Source organism: Ursus arctos, unplaced genomic scaffold (assembly GCF_023065955.2).
Source record: "Ursus arctos isolate Adak ecotype North America unplaced genomic scaffold, UrsArc2.0 scaffold_1, whole genome shotgun sequence".
Taxonomy (NCBI): Eukaryota; Metazoa; Chordata; class Mammalia; order Carnivora; family Ursidae; genus Ursus; species Ursus arctos.
In genome coordinates, this window is record NW_026622763.1 from 73,561,405 (window position 1) to 73,587,266 (window position 25,862).

The window sequence follows — 25,862 nt, forward strand, 5'->3', positions numbered from 1 at the left end:
TTGGAGTTATCCATGCAAGCACCCTGGGAGTTATTCCTGATCTTTTTCCTAAGCCTTCACCTCGCTTTAAGCAATTACCAAGTATTGTTGGGTCAACCTTTGAAATATCTCCCTGAACAATCTCCATTCTCATAGCTTAGTCTCTTCATTTATCACCTGAGTTAGTGAAAAGTCTCTCTTTTCCCATATCCTTACCCCCCTCTGCAGCACAGCAGCTAAGGTGACCTTTCTAAACATAAGTCTGGTCATGGCCACTCTGCATGCTTAAAGCCCTTCCAAGGTTTCCCATGGTGCCTCCTGCAACCTTCCTAACAACCCCTATGGAGCTCTTTATGATCTCTTTCCTCTCCAGCTTCATCTCTCATTGCCTTCCTCTTCGATGGGCTCCTCCAGCCACACTTGAACTTTTTCCAGTTCTCAGTGGCACCTGCTGGGCACCTGCTGTGCTCCATGCCGAGCAGTTACAGGAAGTGTCCCTTCTGCTTCAAAGGAGTGTCTTTGGAGTGGGAGCCCCCACTCTGTTGTTTGCGTGCTATAGGGGGGGCGTGCACTTTATCTGTGCTTCAGCTGTTAGCTCAGGTACCCAGTCTTCAGGACACCTTTTCTGACACCGCCCCTTCTCCAGCCCCTCCATCCTCGACAGGGTTTGGCATCTCTGCCATGGGTTTTCCACAGTACCCTGCTCTTACTCTATCAGAACATTTTAATCGCCTCCTTCCCACTAGACAGTCCCACTTAAAATAATTAAATGATGAATTTTAGCACAGCAAATTTAATCTGAGCCCTAATTAATAAATGACAGATTTTCAGTATATAAGGTGAGCTCAAAGAACATTTCATCCAACCCCCTTCTTTAATAGAAAAGGAAACGGTAGCCCACAGGAGTTAGCAGTGATATTTCCAAGGTCACCCAGCCAATTCCTAATTTGTTCATCATTCTTTCCACTGCAGGCATCAGCCACAATCCCTGTCCTTTCTACCCTTGTGACTGATTCTGGCTTTCTCTATGAGAAGCTTAGAAAGCTTTAGCTGGGACAAAAGCATGGCTTAAATTCTATTTTGTCTTGATTATCAACCAATCAAATGGTGTGGTTAAAATTGTAACGGGCCTGTCATTTCTCATTTAAGGTAGTTTTTTTTTTTTAACCTGAGTTACAGGGAACTGGGATGGATTCAGGCTTCATCAGGTGAGAAGCATGTATATGATAAGGCAGGAAACACATCTCCTGAGAAGAAGAGAAGCCACAGAATGGGCAGCCTCATAGAAATTTGGGCTGGAAGACCACTGCAATCCAAGCAGGTTCTAGGGGCCCAGGGGCTTTTTTCCTGTCTCAGGAGCAAGAACTGTGGATTTTCACTCTAGGGCGGTGGCCTTGGAAAGGCTCAGCTCCCTCCCCTTTCCTGTTTTCCTCTGAATATTTTCAAGCACCTCTTTCTGACTGAGGCTCTTTGAATTTCCCAGGTCACCTTCTGAGAGAGTTAATCTGATTGCTTTCACTAATTGCCATCATTGCTGCCTGGAGTCAGGCTAGCTCACAGGTCACTGGCCAGCTACTAATTGGCCACTCTTGGGCTATGTGTGAGTGCTCAGTCCAACCAGCTGTGGCCAGAGAGGAGGGCTCTGATAGTACAGAGTAGGGCCATCCTACCTCAAGGTCAGCCTGGGGCGAGTTTCTTTAGCAAGGGTCTATGCACATGGACAGGATCACACAAGGTTTGTTCCGGATTTTCTATACAGTCATAATTTAAAGTTGGTCCGAAAACGTGTGTGTTTTTGGTCTGCATATCAAAGGCCTAAGAAATATCAGCTACTGAAATATTGGAATTGCCTGTGAATGTTTTCTCCCACTAGTTTCTGATAGTTTGATTTCCACAGTTATGTGGGAAGAAATCTGAGGCCTGGATAGAACGAGCATTTAGGGAGGTGTCAGCATAGCACTTGTAACACTGAATGGGTTTGGTGAATGTATGATGAGTTTTTCTAGGCATATATATTTATAAAGTGGATTTAAAAACAAGAATGTAAGAGTGATGGTATCTGACATTTGGAAGAAATGTTTTGACAGGTGTATGTGATGATTTAATGGTGCATCTTCCAGAAGGTGGACAGGGTGACGCTGTGGAAATGTATGTCTTTCAGCGAAGCAGTACCCACGGCTGTGAACTTGCTGTTGAGTGTCTCTGTGTGCTCTGCTACTTGGGCTTTCCCTCTAACCTCACATAGCTGGATCATTATTTTCAGAGGTGCTAATAATAATCCTTGATTGGATTCTGGGTTTTAAAAAGCTATTAAAGATATTTTGGGACATTTGGGAGAATTTAATATGCACTGCACATCAGATGAGATTGCTGAATGAGTGCTAATTTCATTGGAGTAATAATAAGTGTGTGGTTCATGATATGCCTACTGAGATATTTAGGGTGAAATATATACAGATAGTTGGAATAGGTAAACTGATTAAATCAAAATGACATAATATGAACAGTTGGTAAATATAGGTACTATTTTTTTTTAAAGATTTTGTTTGTTTATTTGACAGAGAGGTAGAGAGAGCCAGAGAGCACAGGCAGGGGGAGTGGCAGAGGGAGAGGTTAAAGCAGGCTGATCAGGAAGCTGGACACGGGGCTCAACCCCAGGACCCTGGGATCATGACCTGAGCGGAAGGCAGAAGCTTAACCGACCGAGCCACCCAGGCGCCCCAATATAGATACTATTATTTCTACTTTTGTGTAGCATAATTCTTAAAATAACATGTTGGAGCAAAATATGTTGCTGATAGTTTGGTGTCGTGGATGGCTTGAGTTTGAGATCTGATCTTGAGTGTGTCTCAGATTAGGGAAAATAGGTCTTGACATTTTCTTGGTGTAATAGTAATCTGGTGTTTAAACCAAATGCCCTGCTGAATATGAGGCACCAACAATGAATACCTCATTACTGACCAAATCTCCAAACAGTCATTGTGGAGGGAGCCAAGCTGGCCATTCCTTGATTTAACTGTTAATAAGAAATAGCCATTTCATCTGATAGCTGCCTTACCTTCATTAATTAAAAAATGACCCATTGTGTGGGGAGTGCAGGGAGGTTGCCCTTTAACAGTTTCTTGCTGATAGCTTTTTGGCCACTGCAGCTGACATAACTTAGAAGTCATGCCAGCGTAATTGGGTGCCTACAGAGCTGCAGGGTGGGCTATCCTGCACACACCACCAAACACTCCTAAAGGGGACAGTTTCAGCCTATTTAAAAGTGTAATGATTTTGCAGAGAATAAAGATGTCCTTGGTAAAAGGACACGTCTAGACCAGATGCGGTATGGCTGTCATTGGGCTGCAGGGAATGCCACGCACATAGAAGGCCTTGTGAACGGTGCCCCTAGAGTTGTGCAGCCCAAGACCAGATGTCACAAAATCCCACTTGCTTGCTGAAATTCTCCGCACTGTGGAGGCGGTTAAGCAGCTGATCTGCTTTGTGATCATTGACTCTGCAGCCTGTTGTTATTACGTCGACACTCTTATTCTGGCATTTTTTGCAGATTTACCCTTTGGATAGATGAAATAGCCAATGATATAAGCAAGTAATCAGTAATTTCTTACAGTGAAATGGTACCAAGCAAATGCCAGGCAAACAATGCATTTGAAGAGTATTCTTCTAGTACTAGGAACGCTTTCTCTAGTCTTCGTCTGCTCTGGGGTTGGGAGCGTCCTACATCTTTCAAGTTGCTATAAATGATCTTTTAAAATGGAAATAGTATGAGCCAGCTAAGTAGAGGTTTCTGTAGAAGCTCCTTCTGTGTTTGGCTTAGGGCACTCACGACGGTATGAATTCAGATTTCAGGGTCATTTAATATCCAGCGAAAGTTAATTTGAGATACCGGAACTTTTAAACAGTATTTGTTTTTTTGTGCTGATGACCATCCATTACTGAAATTTCATTTGAAATGCAATTAATTATCTTTGTCACCTTGCTAAAGGTTGATACTAATCTCCTGTCCTCTCTTATTAGATTTGTTAACACAGAGGCAAATGATCACAATAATGGGAAGGAAAGAGCAGAGAGCAGGGGAATCAACAGGCAGTGGGTTCTTACTGTTTTACTGAACGGTTCTTTTGTCAAAATGACTGCAAGAGGATTCTCAGGATACTAGGGTCATCACAAACCTACATTCATGAAGTTTTCTGCTCTTGAGTCATATTTTTGAAGTTTAGCTCAGGGGTTTCTATTATTCAGCTCACTGGTGTTGAAGCAATTTTGTTGACATTTTTTGTAAGTGGATTAGCTCACAGTCATTTGCCCAAAGCAGACAGATGGCTTCTTCACCAGAGCACCCTTGCAGGAACCTATCTTATGGTAGCTTCAGAAATATAATGGGTCTGTCACAAAAGATAATGTTTGTCATTAATTTCTTTTGGTGACAGATGATTTCAGTTCATTTTTACTTTCTCATCTGCCTTAAGTAAAATGTCTGTTGAACATTTTTTATTCCAATAGTGAGAAATGAATGCTTTGGTGTTTTACACTGAGCAATGTTGTTACCCCTTTCTTTACAAACAAGAAAATAAGCATTTGCAGGGGAGAGGAGGAGACATTCTGGGGTTTCCCAAGGAAAAGTCCCCCATTAGTGGAATTACTACTCTTTTAATTTTAATCATTATGGGGTTTTTCACAGGTTATCAGTCCTGAATTTTATTCTCAGTAACTGTTTATTCCCTCTATTTTGCCAACTTGCCTTTTTTAAGTTTCAAAGTGGTTTTTTTCCCCTCTCATTTTGTAAGGTAGAGTACAGTAGACATCTATAATATTGTCATTATCGATAGCAAAATATTGTATTTACTGAAACTTTTAAGTTCTTCTGTTTATAGAATACTTATAATAGCTAACAATCATTAGAGTTTGCCACATATTATTCTAAATAATTCACATGTATTATCTCTCTTAATCTTGCAATGAGCCCAGAGATGAGTATAATTATTAGAGCCATTTTATGGACGAGGAAACTGAGGCACCAAGTGACCTTGCTCAAGGTCAAAAAGTTAATAAGTGGTGGAGCCCAGGATTTGAATCTAGGTAGTCTGACAGTGGAGGTCACATTATACATTGACCTACAGAATAGCAATATGGTTACAATTCAAAGCCTCTAGGCCAAATTGTTATTATATGAGTGAAATATGGAATCCTTAGAATCAGATGTATTCTTTCATCACTTCTGGAGTTCTGGCTCTACTCCCAGTTTGTGCGTGCTGCCATCTTGGGCAGCCAACTTACGTGGGAGGTTTTTAGGAGCCTATGGGTACTGCAAGGAGAATCAGTATCCCAGGGATCTGAGAACTAATAAGTCTTCACATTAATGGCATCCTTGAAAATGTTCAGCAGGTGCCTGTAATGAATTTGATTCTTCTACAATCTTCTTTTTTGGATCTAATCTATTATGATTTTTTTTAAAAAAGAATTTATTTGTTTATTTGAGAGAAAGAGGGAGAGAGCACAAGCAGGGGGAGTGGCAGAGGGAGAGGGAAAAGCAGACTCCCTGCTGAGCAGGGAGCCCAACATGGGGCTCAATCCTAGGACCCTGGGATCATGACCTGAGCCGAAAGTAGATGCTTAACCGACTGAGCCACCCAGGAGCCCCAAGGCTTATGGTATCTTTAAAATGAAAACCAGTCATCTTCTCCACACTTCTCCTACTCGTGAATCTTCTACCATTGCTTTTGTATTTCACTTTTCTGAAAATTGGGCTCAGATCAAAATTAATAGATTCTTTTAAACTCTGTACCCACTTTCAAGGCAAAAATTGGACGTCAAGGTATCAGCGCAAAGGGAAGTATTTCTGTATGGGACATTCATGGGGTTTTATCAAAGGAGTTTTTCTTCTTTAAACCAGATAGGGCTTAGCTGTTTTGGTCTTCGCTCCATCGCTAAGATCTATTAGATGACATGTGCAGCGTATCTGTAATTCTCCTAAATGTGAAGAAAAATAACACAGTGAAGAAAAAGCGTCTGTTGGTCTGCAGAGCAGGCAGTATTAGTTATTTCCTTCACATTTCTTTCCTGAGTGAACCTGGGCAATATATTTACTTAGCTTTCTTGAGTCTGTTTTTTCACCCATAAAGTTGAAAAAAATTATAGCTGATCTTCAAATATCTCAAAAGTGTGAAATAATTGCTAAGAACTCTTTCTTAGCAGAACAAAAAGATACTGTCACCAAGTGATACTTTACTGAGTATTCTCCACTTTCATTGTTTTTTCTTCAGTATAAATTTAAAGGAAACAAAATAGGGGCGCCTGGGTGGCTCAGTTACTTAAGCTTCTGCCTTCAGCTCAGTCCATGATTTCAGGGTCCTGGGATCTCAAAGTCCTGGGAGTGTGCCTCTCCCTCGGCCTTTCCCTCTGCCCTTCCCCCTGCTCATGCTTTCTCTTTCTCTCTCTTTCTCAAATAAATAAATAAAATATTTTAAAAAAAGGAAACAAAATAAATTCTAAGTCAGTAAAATATAAGGAAAAATGGGTTGCATTTGGCTATTTTGTGCTATGCCATAAAGGCAGTATCCTTCCAGAGCATTCTCCTGTACTATGTATATCTTTATCAGTAAGACTGTAGGAGGATTGAGGACTCAAGGCAAGCATCACAAGATCCTTATATCATATTTCACTGATTATAAGATGCCAAAAAAGAGATGAAGATGCTTCTCTGTCTTCCAAATTGTTGCTTATTTGTCGCTTAAACAGGAGACTTGGCCTGATCCCCTATAGACTACATGTTCTCACCACATCACATTCCTTTCCTTTAAGCACATGGCACAACTTGTGATGAGACATAGTTTTATTTTTGTGGTTTTTTGGTTAATGCTCGTATCCCTGACTAGACCTCTGTTCTATGTGGGCAGGAAGGGCATCTGTGCTCACCATCTTACCCTGAGTCTGGCCCTTTAGTTCTTAATGAGTACAGTACTGCCCTCTACAGGGCACTTTGCAAAATCGTGGAGGTGATGGAAGAATTCTTGGGGGACATTTAGTGGCTGCGGCCAGCAATGCTGGATATCAGGCACGGTGCAGGACAGAGAAACATAATGAACCGTTGCCTGCGTCCTGCAAGACTTTAAGTCCTGCTTTACTAAAGCATCTAAAATCCAAACTGGAGTACTTTAGTAAATGATATTAATTAATTTATTTTACAAGAAGTTATGTGAAAGGCCCCATACATGAGGAAACATTAGTTACCGAGAGGCATGTCGACATGAATAAAGATATTGTTTTTAAATAATTGAATAATTTATTCACTCTGGGCATTCTGTCTACTTGATTGTATGATTGCTATACAGTAAGGGATATTGGAACAAACTGGGAAGTAAGAGACTGTTTTAATTTGATACTTTGTTATTTTTCACAATCCACGATGGGCATCTGACAGTGTCCTGTGGAGTAGAAGCTGATACTATCGATGACAAGAAAAATATCCTTTGAGACACGGTGAAGACTTGGCGACTTTGGTGGGGTGTATGGATAGTATTTATTTCCTCACTTGTGGGATTATCACACTTCTTCTCCCTGGTGAGAGTCTGTACTTGTCTTGGCATGCTATCCCTACCTTAATTAAGGTTATTTCCTTTCTTCGTTTATTATATATAAATAAGTCTGGTCTGTTGCCATTCTTTGTTTTTATACGAGTGTCTAGCTGGTACATCTGCATTGTCATTTTGCTGTATTCTTTGTGTGTGTGGAATGACACCTGATCTCTTTATTTCTCTTTTGGAGTTAAATGAATTCATATTGAGTAAATACAGGCATCTGCCTCTTTCATTATGGTTTCTTGTGTGCCTCCCTGGGCATTTACATATCGCAATACATATTATTTTGTTTTAAATGACCATTCTTTTATTTCTCATTAATAGTATAGTTAGGATACTATGTTTACTTAATTTTTATATCTATAAACCAGCTTATATTATTTCTGACTTTCATTTTAGGATAATAAAGAGAGCCTTACAAAATATTTGCTTGAACAGACTTTGGTTTTGGGGTGCCTGAGTGGCTCAGTTGGTTAAGCGTCTGCCTTTGGCTCAGGTCGTGATCCCAGAGTCCTGGGATCAAGCCCCCCCATTCAGGCTCTCTGCTCAGTGGGGAGTCTGCTTCTCCCTCTCCCCACCCCCTGCTCTTTCTCTTGCTATCTCTCCATCCCTTAAATAAATAAATAAAATATTTCAAAAGAAAAAATAAAGGGCCTCAGTTTTGATAGGGTTGAGAAGCACAGGTTAAATGCAAAGTCTGGTATGTGGAATATATTTAGTAAATATTTGCTTGATGAACAGATAGATGAATAAAACAAAAATGAAGACCCAAGTCCTTATTGATAACTAAAGGAAACCACCATTGTTCCTAAATCAAAGGAAGGCCGTGGGTGTGTCTTGATTCATACATATGTAGCTCAGAACAACAGGACAACACATAGGGATTTGAGATATTAAATTCTACACTTTTTAAAAAAGATTTTTTAAAAATTTATTTATTTAAAAGATTTGATTTATTTGAGAGAGGGAGAGAGCAAGAGAGAAAGGATGAATGGGGGAGGGGTAGAGGGAGAAGAAGACTCCCCACTGAGCAGGGAGCCTGATACAGACATGGAGCTCCATTCCAGCAGCCTGGGATCATGACCCGAGCCAAATGCAGATGCCTAACCAACTGAGCTACCCAGGCGCCCCTTAAAGATTTTATTTTTAAGTAATCTGTACACCCAATGTGGGGCTCAAACTTACAGCCCTGAGATCAAGAGTTGCCTGCTTCACTGACTGAGCCAGCCAGGTGCCCCAATACTTCTTTTTAAGCTCTGTTCAACAAGTGTATCTCAGTGTCATAGGTTTTATTGATGTATGTGCTGTGACCCATCACTAGTGCTATCTGTTGTCAGCACTGTTGCTACTGGATTGTTATTAATATTATTGTTATTATTTTTCAGTTTTATAGAGATATAATTAATATATAATGTGTAAGCTTAAGGATTATATATATAAGAAAAATAATTATATGAGGTGATGAGTATATTAATTAACTTATTATGGTAATATATAATATATATACATATAGTTAACACACTCATCACCTCATAATTATCTTTTTCTTTTTGTAGTGAGAACTTTTAAGGTCTACTTTCTTAGCAACTATACTATTATTAACTGTAGTCACCATGCTGTACATTACATTTCCAGAACTTACTCATCTTGTAACTGGAAGTTTGTACCATTTGACCACCTTCACCCATTTTCCCTATCCCTTGCCCCTGGCAATCATAAAACTACTTTTGTTTCTATGAATTGTATTTTTTTTAGATTACACATAAAAGAGATCACCTAGTACTTGTCTTTCTCTGTCTGACTTTTTTCATTTAGTATCACGCCCTCGAAATGCATCCATGTTGTTTACCTTCTTTCTCATGGCTGAATAGTATTGCATTATATAAATAACATCTTTTTAAATGTTATTAGATGCTACATATATTATATAGACATTTTAAAGAGAGAAAGATATATATTAAAGGAGATGGCTATAGATATGTATGTATATACATTCATCTATTCGTTTGATGGACACTGAAATTGTTTCCATGTCTTGGCTGTTGTAAATAATGCTGTAATGCACGTGGTCGTGCGAATATCTCTTCAAGATCCTGATTTCATTTCCTTTGGATATACACCCAGAAGTGGAATTGCTGGATTGTATAGTAGTTCTATTTTTAGTATTTTTGAAGACTCTCCATACTGTTTTCCATAGTGACTGCACCAATTTACATTTCCGGCACAGAGTGCCCTTTCCTCTACTCTACATCCTTGCCAGTGCTGGTTATCTCTTGTCTTTTCAATAATAGTCATTCTAACAGGTATAAGGTGGTTTTGATATCTTGCTGTGGTTTTGATTTGCATTTCCCTGATGATTAATGATGTTGAGCACCTTTTCATATACCTGTTGGCCATTTGTATGTCTTGTTAGGAAAAATGTTTATTCAGGCCTTTTGCCATTTTTAATTGGATTATTTACTTTTTGTTATTGAGTTGTTTAATATTTTGAGTTGTTATATCTAATGTATATATATTGAGTTCCTTATGTATTTTGGATATTAACCTCTTATCAGATATATGATTTGCAAATATTTTCTCCCATTCAATATGTTGCCTTTTCATCTTGTTGATTGTTTCATTTGCTGTGAAGAAGCTTTTTAGTTTGACGTAGTCTCACTTGTTTATTTGGCTTTTGTTGCTTGTGCTTTTTATGCTACACTATTTCAGCTACTGTAGTTTTGTAGTATAGTTTAAAATCAGGACATGTGATGCCTCCAGCTTCTTTTTCAGATTGCTTTGGCTATTTGCAGTCTTTTGTGGTTCCACATGAATTTCAGAATTGCTTTTCTCTTTCTATGAAAAACACTATTTGAATTTTGATAGGGATTGCACTGAATCTATAGATGACATTGGGTAGCATGGATATTATAATATTAATTCTTCTGATCCATAAATATGAGATATCTTTCCATTCATTGTGTCTTCTTCAATTTCTTTTATCAGTTTCTTGTAGCTTTCAGTATGCAGATCTTTCATGTTCTTGGTTAAATTTAAGTATTTTGTTGTTTTTGATGATATTGTAATTGGATTGGATTGGATTGTAAATTGATATTGGATTTTTTTCTTTATTTCTTTTTTTGATCGTTTATTGTGAACTGATAAACACAACTGATTTTTGCGTGTCAATTTTGTATCCTGCAACTTTACTGAATTCATTTACTAGTTCTAACAGTCGTTTGGTGTAGTCTTTAGTGCCTTCCATATATAAGATTAGGTCATCTGTAATCAGAGACAATTTTACTACTCCCTTTCTGATTTGAATACCCTTTCTTTCTTCCTTCCTTCCTTCCTTCCTTCCTTCCTTCCTTCCTTCCTTCCTTCCCTCTTTCCTTCCTCCCTCCCTCTTTCCCCCTCTGTCCCTCTCCCTTCCTCCCTTTATTCCTTCCTTCCTCTCTCTTCCTTCTTCCCTCCCTCCCTCCTTCCTCTTTTTCTTTCTTTCTTTCTTTCTTTCTTTCTTTCTTTCTTTCTTTCTTTCTTTCTTTCTTCTCTTTCCTTTCCTTTCCTTTCCTTTCCTTTCCTTTCCTTTCCTTTCCTTTCCTTTCTCTCCTTCCTTCTTCCACCTAACCGCTCTGGCTAAGATTTGCAGTACTCTGTTGAATAGAAATAGGGGGAGTAGGCACCCTTGTCTTGTTCCTGATATTAGAGGAAAAGCTTTCAACCTTTCACCATTGACTATGTTGTTACTTGTGGTCTTGTCATATGTGACCTGAATTATGTTGAGGTGCATTCCTTCTATACTGTTTGTTGAGAGTTTTTATCATGAAAGGACGTTGAATTTTGTCAATGTTGAGATGATCATAATTTTTATCTTTCATTCTATTTCTATGATGTAATTATAATTATTAGTGAGTAGTGTTTAAATAATGCTAAACGACTTCATTTATATATATACTGAACAACACAAAGATGGTTTCTTCTATATTAAAAACTATTTTTAAAAAACAGGGTCAGGGGCGCCTGGGTGGTGCAGTCGTTAAGCGTCTGCCTTCGGCTCAGGGCGTGATCCCAGCATCCTGGGATCCAGTCCCACATCGGGCTCCTCTGCTAGGAGCCTGCTTCTTCCTCTCCCACTCCCCCTGCTTGTGTTCCCTCTCTCGCTGGCTGTCTCTCTCTGTCAAATAAATAAATAAAATCTTAAAAAAAAAAAAAAACAGGGTCAGTGCAAGGGCTTTCTGCATAAGACACAGTTAGTTACCATTTTGAAGTAAATAGGGCTCTTTATTCCTTCAACATTCAAGTTAGTCAAGATTTCCTGATGAGAAAGAGATTGTAACAATGCAAGATGTTATTTGAGAAAGAAATGTGGAAAAAGGTTTTATTTGTCAGGTCTTAAAACATACATTTTCAAATTTAACTTTCAAATATAATTTTCATTATGTTGAATTTCAACAGATTCTAGCTTCAAATTTTTTATAGCCTTTTGTGTAGTTGTGTTTATTAAACATGTCATTCTGCTTTATTTTGCAATGTTGTCTTCTCTTTGGTATTAAATTATTCTTAACATTTCTTTGAAATATATTCTACATTTTATAAACTAGTCTTCCTTCAGAATTAGATTCTCAGGTATTAAAAGGATTTATTTATGTTCTGTTTCCACGGTCTTCAGAAACATTTGGTTAATTGGTGTTTATGAACAATACTAAAATAAATCAGCCATGAAACTGATTTAAAAAGCTGACCTTTATATAAAATTATAAAATACAATGGGTCAGGTGAACATGTCCACCTTTCTGTTCCTTTAAAAATAAAATAATTTGATTGCATTATGTAATAAAGATTTGAAAACAGTGTTAACTTGTTTTGAGTTCAGAGTTTTAGACGAAGAGGAACATGTGGCTCCATAACATTGGCTCCTTTAATCCAATGCTCTTAGACCAAAACCATCTACGATTATTCTTGCATATTTCTTGAGAATTCAGAGTTGAAATTCATTTTTTAACTGATGAGTAGAATGCAGTTGGAATATTTGGTTGCCAAGGTATTGATAAATAATAAATCTGACTATTGATAATTAAATATAATGGAAACTTCTTTTTTTTTTTGCAATTAAGTTATTTTGTCCATAATCTCCTGGTAACTATACTTTTGTGCCCAATAACTCTTGTTAGCATCTTGTTTCCATTCCCTACATGGCTAGGCTTTTGTTCTGGAGAGCAAGAATTTCAGGCCATCTTTGCAGATCTTTACCCAATATTCTAGAAATGTCACATCAAGAGAAGTACATCTGTTATGACATCATCACATTTTTGATCTGCTATTTCATTTTCTCAAATGAGCATTGTAGAAGTTATTTCTACCCCTTTGGAGCAAAACATTTAGCTTCTTCAGATAATACAGAGATTCCCAAAAAGCATGGGTTTTGAACTAGTAAGATGGTCGTAGGGCACAACCCACTATCACATGGTTTTGTCCAACAAATGGCAGCTGGAACAAATAAAGAGCTGCTAATTCCACCATGCTGTCTGTGCTGTTCATTGCTATTGACACTAGCTGTAGGGGTGGACTCTCACCTGACAGAATACCAGGGGAATCAGTCTGCCATTGAGTATGTGCTGAAAAATACCCACACAAGTCTGCCTGGAGACAGAGCTACATTTGTTTATGTGTGTAGATGTGTATATGTGAGGGTGTATCCATTCCCAGAGTCTCAATTAGCTTCTTTAAATATTTGTGGTGTGCTCTGAGACAACCCACGCATTTCCTTCACATGTGACAAGGACACTAGTCATGATGTTCTCCTGCTCTTTTATGTACTAATAACACAAGGGATAGTGCAGTTCATGGGAAAAATGGGTGTGAAGGAATCATGGTGTCTTTGTAGGTTATTCTGCCAGACTGTAGTCCAAATTATTTTTGAACAGTGTTGGGTAGGGAGGGAGCTGCCTTTCTTAGTAGAAAAGGAATAATAAAAGTCCTGAATGTCTTTTGACAGACAATAAAATATATTCCTAACAGATAACTTCCAAATATGTAACTAATAAATTTCTTCCATTTAGAATTCCAGTTTTTTATAGTTATGATATAATGAGATAATCTGTGCAAATTTGCTTATACTTAGTATATTAAGTGTTCAATATATGTTAGCTTCTGTGTAGGGTTGTGGTAATATTTTACTGTCAGTAATAAGTTTATTAGTAGTAATAAAACTTGTGGCATTGTACAACAAGCCCATTTACAGTTTAAGTTGCATCAGATATTTCTTGATTTCTAGATAATGTGTTTTAATTGCAATCTAATGCAGTTGTAAGGATTTGGTTATGACTGCTTAATCTCTTTTTTTAATCATCACTAAGTTTTGATTCAAAATCTCTATAGTGATCTCTCTATGGTTTTCCATGATGCCATGAGTTATTCTTTAAATAAAGTGGTATTTCCATGGGCTCTTAATTTTGGAAGCCAAATAATTGTGGAGGCTGAATTGGTGGCCATTGCCCTTGAGACTTTTGATAGTCCTGTTGTCCCATTACCATCAGTCTGCCTGAAATGCCCTCTATTATGTTTGCTTTTCTTTGGGTTAAAGTAGTCCTCTTTCTTTCTTTCTTTCTTTCTTTCTTTCTTTCTTTCTTTCTTTCTTTCTTTCTTTCTTTCTTTCTTTCTTTCTTTTCCTGAAGCATCCCTAACATCAGAGGTGGGAAACTACAAATTGAGATTGCTAGAATATCAAAACATTGGCAGCAGCTTGACGTTTCTTTCAAGTTGAGTGTTCAATGATCGTGTTGTACATTAATTTTACATTCTAGGCCATAACAATCCCAGAGATATTTTAGTATCCAAGAAGTGTTTTGATTTATATAACACCAAGTGAAATTCTCTCCTCTCATTCTTCTCTACCAAGACATCTACTTGAGGAGACTTTTGGAGCATATTTCTTTGGAAACGCCTGTTACAATACTTATTAAATACACACAGCACACTAATCCCTTTAAGTTGATTAGCTGATCTGAATACCTAATACACCTTGTAGGAAATGATACATAGGACAAAGATGTTTGACAGAGGAGATTCCATATAAGCTGGCTTGTTAGGAGTTTGAGAGGGGAGTGTAACAGAGGAGAGAGACAGATGCTCGTTGAACAGGGGAAATTGCTGCAGATAAAATGGGATAAAGCACTCGAAAGGAATGCCAGGATAGGGGTTGTTAACAATAAACTTCACTCTTTTTACAGTTTTGCCTGGTATGAGTCCTTCCTGGTTTTGAAATCCTAAGAGGGAGGACTCAAGGAGTGGTTTCCTTGAGCCACAGAATAGAAAGATGACCTTTATTCTTCCTTCTTTAAAGAACAGGAAATTTTTTTTACATAAATGTTTCGGTGTAAAATGTAAAAATTCACACGTAGAATTAGTCTTTCATTTTGTTTTCTATTAAGTTAACAACTGAGTTTTTCTTTCTATTTCTTTTCTGCCTGTGTCGTTCAGCCAGATCGTGTTGTCTCCTGGTTATCAGGAGATGATGTAGTTGTGTTTTCGTGCACTGGCACAAACTGTTTTCTCCAATTGGCCATTGTTTTCTGGAGAGAGTGACTTCTGTGTACCAGAACTGGCACAGTCTGGCAGGCAGGCATGGATGCCACCTCTCAGAACTGAGGAGACAACATTCTGGCTGATTAATTAGATAGGTTTCATAACCTGCTGCAGAACAAGGGAAGGGAGAGCATTATGCATTAGTGGCATCAAACTTGATGTTTTGGCATGTTTCACTCTTCTCTTGCAATTAGGGAAGATGCCAATTTTGCTTTTGTTGCAATTTAAAAATGCTTAATGAAACTTTCAAAACTAAAAGGAAAGCGATCTCTTAAAAGTAACACTGAAAATGAGTGTGGATCTGATCTTTTTATTAATACAGTTTGGTTTTTAAAGGAATCTTTCAATTTGTAAAGCCAGTGGTAATATACCTATCTCTGTAAAATAGACTCTTGCAGCTGCATTTTAAACAGATGAGTATAATTCATATATTAACATATGTACAGTACCAAGATATTCATTATAGTAGTAGACTGTGATACCTGCTTTTCGCATCACCTTATAGCATAGTTTACGTGTGATTGCCTAGATTACAAACAACTCTTCAACATTTTTTCTTTAATCTTTAACACCGTCAGGAAGGCAGAAGGTTATTTTCATGTTTACTAAGAGCAAGTGGCCCAGGGAGAAATTGTTGGAGCTAAGACCAAAATTAAGATAGCCTGACTTTTGTCCCTGCCGGCGTGTCCTTGGTGCACCTGATCTCCTGACTCTCTAGATACCACCTCTAAGTTCTGTCAGACTGTGCCACATGAACAATGATTTTCTTTATACCTGTGCTGTTTTCATGGGTAGCAATGAATAGGAGGCTGTAATGTGCTTTGGAGAGAGTGCACGGTTTTCCTTGAAGAGATGCCATGTCATGTAGTCGTTACGACTGCAGACTCTGGAGCCATAACTGCTGGACTTTATCTAAACCCCAGCTCTACATGTAGCAGCTGCATGACTCTGGCAAAGGGGACCGCTCTGGGCCTCAGGGTTTTTTTCATCAATAAACCAAGAATAAGAAAAGTTCCTGTCTTCATAAGGTTGCTGTGACAACTAAATGAATGAACATATGTAAAGCACAAAAAGAGTGCCTATACAGAGTAAGCACTTTGTATGTATTATTATTTAAGAATTGCATGTTTCAGAGTGATGTGACTTTGCTTTTCAGTGTTCAGAGGGGACTCATTACGTCTGCACTGCTGAGAACTGACTCCCCAAATTCTGTTGCCATAGTGAATATTTTTCCTTTAGAAAATCCATCTCTATCTGACAGAGTGTTCATTTTCTAGTCTTTAGTCTTAGTCTAAGTTATAAACGTGGTGTGGGAAATAGGACACGGGACCGAGGTCCAAGACCCAGACTTTAGTCCAGGCTCAGTCATTTCCCAGCTGTGACCTTGGGTCAGTCACTAAACCTCATCAGGCCCTGCCTCTTTTCTCCTCACGGGAAGGCTAGACTATAAAACTTCCAAGTCCACTTATAAAATCCCTTTCTGTGACTGAAGTGATTGGGGTAAGTCCACTTTAACAAAAATACTAGGCAAAGCCATCTTTGTACATCCCATTTAGTTAAAATCTGTTATTAGAAGGATTTCACTATATTATTACATAGTGGGATTGGCAAGTGCTTGTGTAGATTTTGAGGAATGGAATATGCTAAGGCATTTTTTAACACAAGTTTCCTCGGACACACTTGTCAAATTAAACAGTGTATCATGGGGCAGTTCGGACTTATCCTTTTGCTGAGTCTGTGCTTTGTGGAGGAACTCTCCAGTGATCAGTGTAAATTCCACATCCTCCCTCCCTGCCGTCTGCAGTTCGGGGTCACCTAACCACTGCAGTGAGAATGGGGCGGGGGGGAGGAAGGACCACCTCCTCTTTTGTGCCGCATGGGAATAGGTCCTGGCTTTCCCACACTTGGTCCTTCGGGTGCCTAGGCCAGCATCAGCTTATACACTTGATCATTAGTAATGAAGAAGTAAAATAAGAAATAAAGATAAGGAAAAAAGTCCTTCTCGAGCACTGATGTTCCTGAGAGCCGATGATCTCCCGTGATCCTCATTTGCTTTTTGTTTTGATTGACATGCTGAGCCTCTGGAGCCATTTTTTCTCCATCAGCCAGATGGGAACATTGTCTTTAGGGTGATGGAAAAGACAGAAGGAATGTGGATAACTAAAAATTTATTACAAGGCAGATTGCCAGGTTAACCCAATTTATAAAAACTTAGCTTACTGAGCGTAATGGTGTGTGATTTACTTTACAGAAGATGTTTTGCTTTGTAAGGTCTTGTACACTGAGGGGCTGATTGAATTTTCAGTTCTTTAAAGAAGAGCTCCTTTGCTTGTTTGCTCCCAAGCCTAGGAATGCTGGGCCTGGGTGGGACAGGAGTTGCAGCAGTGTGCAAAGTCTCAGACTGTGCTGAGGGATGGGGGCACCGTCCTCAGTAATGCAGAGGAGGGCCTCCCCTGAGATTGTTCCTTACTGAAGGAATCTCAAGAGGCTACTGGCAACCACAGAGCTGATTGGGAAGCCTCAGGCTGAGGTCCTTGGCTTAAAGAGCGAAGACCCTGAACAGTGCTAGAAAAGAGCCTGGAGATAATCCCTGAAAAAGTGAGCTCTGAGGGTCTGGGTCCATTTCCTCACTGAGCAGTAGCACTAATAGTATAGAGTGATGTCACTCAGAATACGCCTGGTCCCTAACTTTCTCCTTGTTTGTAGGGCCAAGGAGATCTGTTGAAGAATGCCAAGAATGAAGCTGTAGAAAACATGAAGCAGATCCAGCTGGCATGCTTGTCCTGTGGACTTAGCAAAGCACCCAGCAGTGGTGCAGAAGCCAAGAGCAAACGCAGCCTGGAAGCCATAGAGGAGAAGGAGAGTGGCGAGGAGAATGGGAGGCTGTGACCCTGAGCAGTACCGACACACTCACCCATCCTTCCCCTTGAGGACTCTGGTTTTTCTTTCTGGTTTTCTTTCTTTAAGCTTTTTAGAAGTTCACAAAAAGATGCCCTCTATGGGGTGTTGGACATAGACAGATATTTTCACAATGTCAGTATTTTAATGTAGTTAATTTATCTAAGTTAAAACCTTTAGTAGGAGTGTTTGGAATTTTGAGATGTGTGTACATACCCATGTATGGATGTGGGTGGGAACGTGTGTGTATGTGTGTGTGAGTGAGAGAGAGAGAGAGAAGGAAAGAAAAAAAAGAAAGAACCAGAAAGTGACAGAGAGAGATACAGAGAGAGTGAGAAAGAGAGATTGAGATCCTATGAAAATCTATTCTATGTTGCATTATTCATTTAGTAAGTTATTACTTTATCATTTTGGGACAAATTTGTTAATCTGAAATTCTAAAGAGCACTTACTATAACCGGTTACTGTGTCTACTTTACTTTGTCATTTGATTTAGAGAACTTAACCTAGGGTATTATCAGAGGAAGTCAAATTTACCAATGCATAGCTGTTTTGATAGATAAAATATAGATTAGAAAAATTCCTAAGAATCACAGTAGAAATAAAAGTGAATGAAAGATAAATGAGTGTTCAGAATTTCTACGGTCAGCAAAATCATTTCTTCAGCTAGAAACTCTTTAAACTATTTATTAAATAAAATCAAGTTTTAGAAAGTTTTGGTAGTTGTTTAATAAACATATGATTTCAATGGCAAAGCTGATCATAAATTAATTTATACCCACCTATGAGGAACTCTGAAACACAGTGAGAGCTCTGTTGTAATTAGGATTTTGATGTGACATTATTTTCAGTTATAAAATTTCAAGGTTGACATTTGTTGGAAGGTCTCATTCTTCCAAACTGGGTATCTAGCCTTCAATTTCTATAATGGACATGAGCAGCTAGGAGGTCTTGTCTTTAATTAAATATAATTTATTGTACTAAATTTAAATTTAAAGACATTGTTCAAACAATACCACATTATCATGTTGAGCTGATACAAATTCTGTGGGTCAGATAACATCATTGTGATGATTTAAGAACTAACTGATTACAAATATGATATAATTTTAATACATGAACAAAAACACACACAAAAGCAGCAAACCAATTAGGGTACATTTATAATTGCATCCACATAATTTTTACCCTAATATCTTCATAAAGGATTTGAGTGTAATATGTTTGTTACCTCCAGAAGAACTTAATGTTCTATGGTTATGAAAATATATTTATTTAAAACATTGCTTTTATTTTGAAAAGCTTCTTATTTAATTTGATTAACAAATATGCCAGTTTTGGGGGAACCTAGGGAAGATAATTGTTGACATTTTGCAAATATAAGCATCTTCTATAGCTACCGTGTTAAGTTATTTCTGACTTCTTAACACTATTATGTTCATGTTGCACATTACTGAAAGTAAAGATATGAAACAACACTTTTATTGTTTTCCTTTATTGTGAATTCATTGAAAAGAGAAAACATAATGAAAATAATGAAATATAATGATATTATATTAAAAATATCTTAAAGGGTATGTTATTTCCATGGACCAAATATGATGAAATTTCTCCTTGGATTTCAAACTGGACACTTGGGGAAGTTCATGAGCTCATTTTAAGGTAGGTTTCCAATGGTATTACAATTACCTGAAAAAAATTTCTTTACCCTCCATTATACTTAACCTGCACAGTAAAAGGAATAGTAGAATGCAGGTATCTAAACTCCTTATGATAAAAAGCAGGTGATAGAGACAGAAACAAAACCCACTGTATGGTGACTAACATAATATAATAAAAAAATATTATTATAAAAAAAACCCCACTTTACATCAGCCAATTGGTTGGTTTCACCTGTGAACCTCTTCACCTCCCTGAATTCCATTCAGAGAAGCCCATGCCTTTACTGGTGGTACAGAGAGGTGGGAAGAGAAGATAAAGAGTGAAAATGCTCAAAGAATATCATTAATTTCTTTACTTGAGGGTCAAAGCCAATCCTTAAAAGTGGCTTCCCTAGTTTATTCTGCTTATCTTGGAATTCCACTCACAGTTAGGAACTTGCCCAAATGCTCTTGAACTGTTTTGTTTTTAGCTTAGAGTTTGAAAACAAAACAAAACAAAACAAAACACAAGTATTTTTGAGAACATGATACGAGTTCCACTTCATCTAATGCTACTTCTGGCAATGGGTTGTCTGCCATTCTCTACTCCAGGGTATTGGGTATGATTGCTAGTCAGGGAGTAAGGGGTGGGGCAGGGTGGAGCTTTAGATTTTGAGAATGGTCTTGCCTCTGGATAGAATAATGAAAACAAACAAAACTTTTTACATTATTACATCCTACCAGTGTCTGTCTTTTTTCCAGACTTGTACTGCATTAGAAAAATCCTCCTTCTGTCCACTTAGCTTTTGACAATACTAGGAAGGTAATGGTAGATATTAATTCTGTTTTTGTTTATTAATTTTTACATTACCAAGGGGTTTTGAAGCATAGATGGTAGATATTATCACTGACAGAGCCACAGAAATGGAAGAATTGACTTTGGATTCTGGTTTGTCTGATTTTATGTGCAAGAGTATTTGTCCAGTGGTTTTGCTTTTTAGTTTAATTTTCAAAATTTTAAACTAAACTACTAACTCTTAACTTTATAACCACAAATGAAAAGAGCTTTATTTATTCTTTGATAATAAAATACTAATGATCAATATAAACATGCAAAAACAAAGATATGTAAAACAATCACCCACTATTAACATTTAGGTTTACACCCTTCAGACACTGAATATGCTTTGATTATACGTACATCTACATATGTTTTGACTTTTAAGAAAAGTGAGATCACATTATATAAAGTGTTTTTGTAATAATCTTTTTACACAATAAAGACAATACATCACGAATCCCTTTCTGTCAATAAATATATATGTACATTGGGGCTCTCAGCCTTTGAATTGAATTTAGTCCACAAATAACGTATTTTATTTGACCACTGAATTTTTTTCAAAAAATTTTAAATGATAGACAATAATAGACAACTTTTAAAAATCAGGAAATTTCACATAAAAATTTAATTTTCTCCTTTTTCTAAAAGATTGGGTATTCTCATGACACTAGACACCCTTCCACACCTCCCCACATCTTGTCATCAATTAATTGATGCCGCCTTCTCCAAGAGGGGCACGTGCTACTCAGTTTGCTGAAGAGCTTCATCTCTTGTTTATGTTACGTCCTGCTGCTGTAGATGTCTTAGGTGGCAATTCTTGATTCAAATTAGTGTTAGTGTCTAATTATGTGAATTATCATAACATATTTAACCAATCCCCTATTTTCCCTCCTAATTTCTTGTTATATAAGCATTGCAGTGATGAAAATCCATTTTTTCAAAGTGGTTCCATGTTTTCTTTAAGATAAATTTCTAGAAGTAGAATTGTTTGGTCAAAGGATACATAGATTTTTTAAGGATTTTGAGATACATTGCCAGATAATCTCCAAAAAATGTATCCAATTTCAGTTCCCACCAGGAGTTTATGAGAGTGCTCAAATCTTGGCTAATACAAAATTTTATTATTGTTATTTATATCTTTGCCAATCTGCTAGATTAAGAAATCTTATTTCTCTTTATGTCTGCTCTCTAGTGAGAGTGAACACATATTAGTATGTTCAAGGATTATGGCTAATCTCCTATAGATAGTTATGAGTTTTCTGATCATTTTTGAGTGGGGTGGTAACTTTTTATCTTTTTATTATTATTTTTAAGAGGCATTTACTTAATGAGAGTCTTAACCCTGTGTTTTTCATATGTGTTACTAATGTCTTTTGACATACAGATACCTAATTTAATCCAAGTTATGATTTTTTCCTTTATGATTAGTGTTAAGACATCTTTGTCCACCTATGCTCATGAAAATATTCTCCTAAATTAACTGTTAGTAGCTTTCTTGGTTTACTTTTCACATTTAAATCTACAATCCTCCTAGACTTGCTTTTTGTGTATAGTGTAAAGTAAAGGTCTAATTTCATTTGTTCTCAATGTGGATAATCCGTTGACCCAGCTTATTTACTGTAGACTGTCCTCTGTTCACAACTCCGTAATGTCACCCTTGTAAAAAATGAAGCACCCATGTATGTGTGCATCTATCTCTGAAATCTCTGTTTGGTTCCATTGGTCTGTGTCTGTCTGGCAACATTACTGCACTGTTTTAATTATGAAAGCTTTGTAGTGTTTTGGTATCAGAGAGAGTAGGCCTCCCCACTTCTCTTCTTCTTCAGTATTCCTTCAGTTATTTTTGGTTCTTTGCATTTCCATATGTCAATTTCTGTTAGATACCTTCTGGAATTTTTATTGGTATTACATTGAATGGATATATCATTTTTGGGAGTTTGGACATATTCACATTATTGAGTGTTCCAATCCATCTGCATGGTATATTACTCCATTTATTCAGGTTTTATTTAATTTCTCTTAATATAATTTTATAGATTTCTGTATAAAGGTCTTGCAGATCTTTCAGTAGATCTATTCCTAGGTATTTGATGTTTTCCATGCTATTAGAAGTAGTAACACTTTAAAATTTAAGTTTCCAAATTGTTTATAAAAAATATAATAGATTGTTTGTAATGATCATGTATGAAGTGAACTTGCTAAACTACTTGTTGATTTTATCTATTATTTTGGATTTTATATGTACAGATCATGTCATCTGCAAATAATGACAGTTTTATCTTTTCTCTTCTGATCCATATACATTTTACTTATGTGTTTTACCTGTTTTTCTTGATTTGTAAAGCTGGTTTAAACCTCCAGTATAATATTCAATAGAAATGATGTTAGTAAACATCCTTTCTCCATCCCAATCTCAGAGGAATTTTGCAGTATTTCATCATTATGTATGATGTTTACTCTCGATTCTGGTAGATTCTGTTGGGGAATTTAAAAAATTTTAAATATAATTTTTGCCATATATATGTATGTATATACATACATATGTATGTAAGTGTATATATATATATATATATATACACACACATATATATGTTGGTGTGTGTGTATATATATATACAAACTATAAAACCCTTAGAAGAAAATATAGGAGAAAATTTTGTGATCCTGGGTTAAGGCTATGAATTTTACGTATGACACCAAAAACACAAGTAACAAAGAAAGAAATAAGATTGAACTTCATCAAAATTAAAAACTTTAATACCTCAAATGACACCATCAAGAAACTGAAAAGACAATCTGTAGGATGAGTTTACGACTTGTATGTCTGATAAAGGACTGGCATCCAGGACACATAAAGAATCACTACAACATCATAAAAAGACAACCCAGTTTTAAAAACGGACAAAGGATCTGAATAGACATTTCTTCAGAGAAGATATACAAGTGGGCAATAAACAAATGGAAGGATGCTCGACATCATTGATCATCAGGAAAATTTAAATTGAAACCACAATGAGACACCACTTCTCACCCAGCAGGATAGCTATAATAAAAAAAAAAGACAGGTAGTAACAAGTGCTAGGGAGGATGTAGAGAAATTAGAACCATCATACACTATTAGTGAAATGTAAAATGGTCCAGCTGCTTTGGAAAAGAGCCTGGCACTTCATCAAAAGATTAAACATAGAGTTACTATGTGACCAGCAATTCCACCTCTAGGCATATAACCAAGAAAAATGAAAATATATGTCCACAAATGCTCATAGCAGCATTATTCAGAATAGCCAAAGAGTGGAAACAATCCAAATGTCCATCAACTGATGAAAAGATAAAAAAGATAGTATATCCACAAAATGGTTTATTCAACAATAAAAAGAAATGAAGTACCAATACATGTTACAACATAAATGAACCTTGAAAACATTATGCTAAAGTTAAGGAAGCCAGGCACAGAGGCCACATACTGTATGATTCCATCGGTATGAAATGTCCATAAAAGACAAATCTGTAGAGATAGAAAGTACACTAGTGGTTGTCGGGGGCTGGGAGGAGGTGGGATGGAGAGTGACTGATGATGGGTATGGGGTTTCTTTTTGGGGTGATGAAATGTTCTGGAATTAGATACTAATGATGGTTGCGCAGCTTTGTGAATGTACTAAAAACTACTGTGTAGTTTAAAAGGGTGAATTTTATGATAGTAAATTATCAGTGAAAGAGTTAAAAGAAACATAGACAAGAGAGTTTACATAATGAACTGAGCACCAGTGAATAGTGAAATAACTCCAAGAAATATAACACATATGAAATTGGAGGAGGGGTGGAGAAAAGATATTTGAAGAAACAATGACTGAGAAAACTCTTACTTTGAATGAAAACTGTAAAGCCACAGATCTAAGAACGTTAAAAAAATCCCAAGGACCAGAAACATGAGGTAAACAATCAAGACATATTATAATAAAATTATTCAAAAGTAGTAATACTGAGAAAATCTTAAAAGTAGACAGTGAAATGAGACATGTATGTATAGTACATAGAAAATTAGAAAGCTAGCACATTATCTAGTGTAAACCATGTAAGTGAGATGACAATGGAGCAACTTTAAATACTGAAAGAGAAGCAAAAACTTAATTCTAGAATTCTATGCCCAGTGAAAGTGCCATTCAAAACTAAATGCGATATAAAGAATTTCAAAAGATGAAAGAATTCATCACCAGCACACCTGCAGTACAAGAAATGTTAAAGGAAGTTATGGCTTTGTTAAATGATCATTTATTAAGTCAAGTTTCAAGGTGTTGGATGGTTCCACAGAAGGCCACAAGGTAATTGAAATAGAGGTTTGTTACTCATAAGTGTTGGAAAGTGTACCTGGCATGCCTTAATAGGGGACCATGGGGAGGTCAAGGCAGGGTACAGGCAGAAGGAAAGTGGGGCACTGAGGGCACATACCTTTATTTTGGGTCTGAGGTGGAGAGCTTTGGGGTTCTTGGGCTAAGGCTGGATTAGCCAATTCAAAAGAGGAGTTTTGGTAAGCTTTGTGGTGGTCTTATCTATAGGGCACTCAAGAAGAAGGCTCTGGAAGGGGGAGAGACTGTTTATCATGAGAATGGTTTGGGGGATTTATATCAGGAAATTAATTGTATTTACTTATGACTCTGTGCACTGTTATCTAGAGCATGCATTCTAGAAAGGGGCTAGTGTTGGTTCAAGGCCCCCACAGGCCTCCTGGCCACACAAAGTGGATACTGAGGCAGCAATATTAGGAGTAGTTTGACTAAACTCTTAACAGAAGTCCTCTGGACTGGAGGAAATGATGTCAGATGAAAATATGGACCTACACAAAGGAATAAAGAACACTCGGAATAGCAACTATAGAGATAAATAGATTAAAAAGTGTATTCCTTAAATCTCGAAGAGATAAATGACTGTCTAAACAAAAACAAAAAGGTAATAAGGAAATTGTAAAAGATATAAAAGGAAAATATAGAGAGAAATAGCACCAATCTGGTAGGAGAGAAAGGCTTCAGTACTATGTGTGAAATAGTCTGATACCACTTGAAGGCAGATTGTGATAAATTAAAGAGTGAGTTATCACCATCCTAAATCAACCACTAGAACAAGAAAGCAAAGAGAAAAAACTAGTAAGCCAACTGAGGAGATAAAATTGAGTCAAAAGAATATATTCGATTAATCCCAAAGAAGGCAGAAATGAAAGAAAAGAAAGAAAGAAAGAAAGAAAGAAAGAAAGAAAGAAAGAAAAGGAAATGGAGGAAAAAAACCCAGGTAGCAAGATGATTGTCTTAAAGGCTAACCATGTCAGTCATCACATTAAACATAATTGTATAAATAAAATTGTCAGATCGG

The 25,862-nt window shown here is 37.1% G+C and overlaps 1 protein-coding gene across 2 annotated transcripts in view; it reads left to right on the plus strand.

Annotated features, from left to right (window-relative positions):
• The window catches only part of PLCL1 (phospholipase C like 1 (inactive)), a 343,314-nt gene extending 317,840 nt beyond the window's left edge, over window positions 1–25,474 (plus strand). For both annotated transcript variants that reach the window (XM_057303751.1, XM_048213993.2), the window contains one exon: window positions 17,829–25,474. In XM_057303751.1, coding sequence (XP_057159734.1) covers window positions 17,829–18,011 — 183 coding nt within the window. In that variant the 3' untranslated portion in view covers window positions 18,012–25,474. The remainder of the gene's footprint in view (window positions 1–17,828) is intronic.
• Window positions 25,475–25,862: the final 388 nt, after the last annotated feature.